The 6,000-nt window shown below is 36.0% G+C and overlaps 1 protein-coding gene across 3 annotated transcripts in view; it reads right to left on the bottom strand.

Annotated features, from left to right (window-relative positions):
* PTPN12 (protein tyrosine phosphatase non-receptor type 12) overlaps nucleotides 1-6,000 on the bottom strand; it is a 38,767-nt gene continuing 32,767 nt past the window's right edge. Inside the window, exons 13-17 of one of the 3 annotated variants that reach the window (XM_018068088.2) lie at nucleotides 5,841-5,918; nucleotides 4,422-4,510; nucleotides 3,437-3,467; nucleotides 2,536-2,652; nucleotides 1-1,944 (exon numbers count right to left, since the gene is read on the bottom strand). In XM_018068088.2, the coding sequence (XP_017923577.1) occupies nucleotides 1,883-1,944; nucleotides 2,536-2,652; nucleotides 3,437-3,467; nucleotides 4,422-4,510; nucleotides 5,841-5,918 (377 nt within the window). In that variant the 3' untranslated portion in view covers nucleotides 1-1,882. The remainder of the gene's footprint in view (nucleotides 1,945-2,535; nucleotides 2,653-3,436; nucleotides 3,468-4,421; nucleotides 4,511-5,840; nucleotides 5,919-6,000) is intronic. The other 2 variants (XM_025894626.2, XM_025894625.2) reach the window with 2 other exon arrangements.

Genomic DNA, 6,000 nt, shown 5'->3' with positions numbered 1-6,000 from the left:
GGGAAGGGAAACAAAGTTCAGGCCAACTTTATTCTGCCAACTGCTGGATAGTCCAGATTTCTGAACTGTTTACAAATCAGGAATACATAGGTTGATATAGGTTATCCCAGATGGCATATATTATTGAAATATTTATTTTTAAACGAATAATTGCAAAACTCCATCCATGGGAAGCATTTATAGCGCACACAGTTCTTTGAAAGTGCTCCCCAGCTTGACAGTCTGTCACGTGTACCAAGCACATGGTGATTAATCCACAGTCAGAGACAGTAATTGCAAGTTATGCACCTTTTGGAAGTTACTACAGGGCTGCTATCTGGGCAGCTAATGCTGTCTTTTATCAGAGAGGCCCTAAAGGTACAAGTAGTAAATTAGACATAATGTTTCCATGGCTGAAGTCCAGATTAATAGTTTCACTACCTAAAATGAACATTTTTCCTCAAAACACCCTTGTCTGCTTCTCTGGCATTATTGCTGGCCAGAACTTTGAAAGCAGTTACTAAAACTAAGGTCCTGAGTGTCAGTATTTTGTTCAAGTACAAGATCTACAAGCAAAGCCAGACTGCCACACTTCACTCTGTTTCACTTCGCTTCCGAACACAGTTTTCTTTCCTAAGAGTAAAAACACCCATAATGAGATTTTTACTTTCTTTAATTTAAAGATTGTATTACAGAAAAGTTTAATAAAGGAATCCTTATAAGGATTAACTCTTGACGTAATATATTGCCAAGATACAGTGTAGCTGCAAGGGCTCCAGGTGAACCTTCATATAAGTTGCTTTCTTACATACACAGTCGTTGAACAACAAAAATGGTATTCCCCATCTGTAAGAGAAGACAGTGGTATTGAAACAGTCCTTTTACCAGTATGTTCTGGTTTTCCCAAATCAGAAACACGCCATATTAAACCTGTAAAATCCTACTATACAGAAAGGTGATAGAGATGAATTTTCTAAAGATTGCAACTGATGAAACACTAAAATGAAAACTAAGGAGTGTTGATTATGCAAAATGGTTTCTCTTTTACTCTCAGCTCAAATATACTAAGAAACGTACAAATATTTTTGATAATCTAGTTCCAGATGAACTCAAAACACTGAAGTAACATATACAGGCTAAGAGAATTCAATACTGTTCCAAGGCACTTACTGAATCTCCATGACTAGATGAAAACCAGAACAAATTAGGTCTGACAATTAAACAGTATATAATATAAAAATAACCTTTTGCTTACAATTTACAAAATGTATTACAATCTTTATCTCTGCTAACCTGCAATTCTGGCTGTGTGTGTCCAGCAATTTTTGTAAAAAACCCCAGAAACTATTTTCTAAAACTTCAGGGCAAATAATTTACAAATAAGGTACACAAAAATTTAGATCATGCAGAGATTTCTTACATCTTCTGTTAATATTTTATGATTGCAACTTTATCAAATTATATACTTACTTGCCCTGTACATATACAAAATAATGCATACATGGTACTCAAACGTTAGCAAAAAGTAGTCCATAAACACAATCTGTCAAAAGTATTACTATATTAACATATGTCTACAAGCAGCGTGTAACAGGGTTAAAAGACATTAAGGCAATAATACTTGAAGTTACAAAATAAATCGTATTAATACTTTCTCCTAAGTGTAGTAAGGCAGGTAGATGGCCCCAGCAAAAAGTTAAGTTGTAATACTGGAATCCACTGTTGTGAACCATGTGTCAGGTTTTGCGTGGGATGTACTGCAAAGAGTGTACCATGGATAGTTAGATCTACACTGCTCTGTGTTAGTTGCCCCCCAGAAAAGTGGAATACTATTTTTCTAGTTCTCAGTGGCACTTGAGTTTTCCAGTAGAACTTAATGATAGTATGTCCATTCGTTCTTGGATCATGTCCATTCTGAGGGTGGCTCTCTTGGTCCTCTGGGCTTTGCACAGCGGTTACCAAAACCTAAGGAAAGAAATGTGTTTAATATTCTGTCCACTCAGACAACACAGGCTCACAAATGCTGGCAGCAGTCAGAAGGACCACTAAGACTTGCTCCTGCTCTTACAGAACAGGTTTATTCTCAGGGCTAGAAAACAACTTTGTAGTATGAGGCGTTCTAAAGGCACTATGGTCACAGGAAATAGAAATACAAGGAATTTGTATATCATTATAGTTCACTATTTAAACCTCACTGGAAAGTATTTATCAGTAAATACAGTATTATAGCCCTTGTTATCTCTCTTTTCTCCTTCTATGCACACCAAAGCAGTTATCAGGTATTATTTCCAAAAGTTTTCAGTGCTCTAGAGACATTACACCCCATTTGACATATTCTATATTTTACACACTCTGAAAAAAATGAAGTGAGGAATTACTCAGTCGTTGATTCTGGGAAAAATTCCTTCAGCAATGCTGAAGAGACAAGGCAGGCTTATTTGTCTGCATCTCACTGAGCTGGAGGGAGACGGTAGTAGCATTAATCCAAATTAGTACCGTTAATGAATCCTCTGTTTAATTCATCTAGTGATTATGTTTTGAATGAATTGTAATTACCAATATCTGTTACTTCTGCAGGAAATTCTGAAATTTGACCTCTTGTATCAGTGGAACCGGAAAAAGAAATCTGAGGTAAAATGTCAGTTGGTGTTTTGTTGCTTCTTTCAGGATGATCTGGAAAACACACAGACCACAATCACTTGGTCACCACTGTGGCAATGCCACTTGTAATTGAAGTCCAGAAAACAACTGGTATCAAATATAATTTACAAAAATAAAGCTTTAAAAGCCGATTTCCCATTTCTTAAAAATGATACTTCAAAACTGTTTATGAAGCAAATGTTCAATGACGGTGACACATTCCTGCTTGCCAAATCTGGATTACTGTTTTGTCTTACAGTTTGCATGGATATTTGAAATCCCACATAGCATCTATTTATAGCAAAAACCCACAAGATGCCATTTAATGCATCAACAAAAATGCATCTGTTCATGTTCTTTCTAAGCTAAAGGTGCTTAGACATGATAGGTAAGTATGTGTTGCATTACTTGTATAACCACTCTAGTAGCAAATCTGTAATATTTCCTAAACTAATTTATTTTAAAATAAACTGCCAGGTATTTATCAGGCAGCTCCAAGTGGACAGTACAAGCCCATTCAAGCAGATACAGAAGAAACATGCAGACAATCAGGTTACAGCTGAAGCAGGTTGCTGCAAAGTTAAACATCAGCTGGTAGACCACACTTCCTATCGAAGCCTTTTCAGAAGAACAAAACTAAAGACTTGGATAAATATGCAACATACATATAGATACAGTTTAAAAATAGAAGGCCTTTTCAGAAAAGCCAGTGTTTTGACAATCTACTTAGATATCTTCAGAGCAAAAGCAAATTTTTGTTCAGTAGGAAAAACATATTTTGGAAAAAAAAAATTAGAAAAGCTTTTCCACTACTTACCAGGTAGTAGAGGTGAAGTTGTTTTCAAACTCTGTTAATGAGAGATATATAAAATAATTATATAAACCACTTGCAAAACACTAAAAGAAAATAAAAGATTTAAGATTATGAAAACACCTCCAAAAACGTACATTTGTGGAAATACCTATTTTCCTTCACATTTTTGGCTTGCTTCAATGCTGACAAAAATGCTACAGTAGTTAATAAGAAAATTTACTATTAGAACCTTACTTAGCATTTAATAAAAATTTGAAAATATGACACTACAAATCACTTGCACAATTAGGTAGGTTAGTTCTCATACTATGTTTATAGCCCCTGAAAACTCACATCTATGTTTTTTGTTATTTTGAAGTGAGGTATTGGAGTTGCATTAAAAAAAGGCACAAATGTAAAAAAGATTCACATGCTTTTGAAGTTTTGCCAGCTGTTCATGCTGGATGACTTCAAGCTAGATGACTGAAAAGTGAAATCTGATGGGCAAAAAATGGTTTGTTTAAAATAAATACAGACATTAGGGAAAACCTTTATCAGGCTGTGAAATGGGTGATATCAAGTGTCTGTCTCTGGAGGTTTTTAAGACCTAACTGGATAAAGCCCTGGTCAGCCTGGGCTTAGGCCCTGCTTCATGCAGCAGGTTAGACAAGAGACTGCAGATCTCTTTCAGTTTAAATTGACTTAAGATTGATTAAGGGCAGACAGAAAGCTCTATAAAAGCAGCACATTTACACTCTGAAGGCCATAATTTAAGGTATATTAAGGATGACTTCTCTTAAAAGTATTGCTGAACTTAGAAAACCGGATAATTTCCTTGGAAAGAAAACACACTTAATACATCAGTTCAGCAGCTCAAGCGGAGGAAAAACCGGCCAGTTGGAGACGACCAACAGCTGCACCTTCTCACAAGTGTGTATTTTGCTTTTTGTTGTGTCTCCCCATCGAACTAGAAATGACTGATTAGTATAGACTTGTCTCCTACACTTACTGTGGAGGCTGCTTGCTCAGGGAGATGTTGATCATGCAATATGCTCCACTCGGACTGCGCAATCACAACTGGCTTCAGCAAGGGTGTGCCTAGGAAAAATTAAATCAAACTCAGCATACTCGAGCTCTCCCCATGATCAGGCATTAGTACACAGCATTAGAAATGTGCTCCAAAGCAACTTTTTTTAGATTAAATGCTTGTAAAAGCATGAAAATCTCTTTATGTGAAAAGTGTTCAAGATAAGGCAAAATGCCACAATGTAATTCAAAATACACAACTGCAGTGCTTGCAGCGTGGATGTTCATTGCCTTCCTTTGAGGGTTCCTAACCAACAGGGGAATTGGCTTCCTTTTTAAGGATGTTTCAGAAATTTTGTTACATCAGCTGTGCAGTAACAGTATGTGTTTTTCAGATCTCCTAAGTTCACACACAAGTCAGGACAGCCATACCTGTCCTTTACAGACATCATGTAAAAACACAAACAAAATGCAAGTGTTTTTAGTTATTCCAGTCCCAGAAAGATTTTTTTTTTAAAGGAAATAGCTTTGTTTCTTGTGTTGTCACAGAAAAGGAGCAAGTCCATAATATTCAGAGGATGACTTTGACTCTGAACTACCTATGCTTATGATGCTCAAGGGACACATTTACAAAACTTCAATGTTTTTATGCTGAAAGCATCTAGATTAACTACTTGGGCCAAAAATTTTTGAGTTTCACAATGACACTAAGCAAAAGCCTCAGTAAATAACTGCATCATATTAGGTTTTCTGGAAGATACCAAGCATCAGCCTAATTTATCACTTAATTTCAATTAATCTGTCTCGTATTCTGCCATTATTAGCTTGATGAATGAACTATGACAATAGAAGCACATCACTTGTGTCAGCTTTTTCTTTCAGTTACCCTTTTGATACAGGCAAAGAGTGAACTGCATTCAACTTGGAACAAACTGGGCTTGTTCACTACAAGCAGTGCAGTATGATGCATCATCATCTTTCCTTTCCCCAAGAAAGGGGAATCAGATAAGCACTGTTCATGTGCATTCCCATTCCCTACCTGGGAGCAGCAGGAAACCAAAATAGCTGGGAAATTCCCTAACTGTACTGCATTTCCCCAGTGTATCTCATTTCCATACCCTTCAGAATGAAAACCAGGTCCATTAATATCAAAGTCTCCAATTACTTAAATATCATATAACAGCATGTTTAGTCAGAAGATGAAAAACAATTTCACTGTGTTCAAGAGCTTGTGAAAATTAAACCTCAAAATAAGCTAGTATACATGCTAGATTTCATTCCATTTTATAATTTGCTCCAACAGATTAACCAAAAGCAGAGAGTATTTGTATTGTACTCAAATACAATGCTGAAATGCTTTTCACATTTTATCTCCAGTTATCACAAAACATCAAAAACTCACTCTGTTCACTTGCTAATACAAATGATTCTGGTGTTCTTTCTGGGAGCGGGGGAGAGGATTCTTCACTAGCATCAGCATCTAAATCAAATATGATATTTAAATAAGTTAAAAAACACACTTAGATTTTCCTCCTAAACTTCTAGAAGTTGATCTTTTGATA

This window comes from Manacus vitellinus, unplaced genomic scaffold (genome assembly GCF_001715985.3).
Source record: "Manacus vitellinus isolate BGI_N305 unplaced genomic scaffold, ASM171598v3 scaffold_13_pilon, whole genome shotgun sequence".
NCBI classification, from domain to species: domain Eukaryota; kingdom Metazoa; phylum Chordata; class Aves; order Passeriformes; family Pipridae; genus Manacus; species Manacus vitellinus.
The sequence above is the reverse complement of the archived record's forward strand: the minus strand, read 5'-3'. Positions and strand labels throughout refer to the sequence as shown.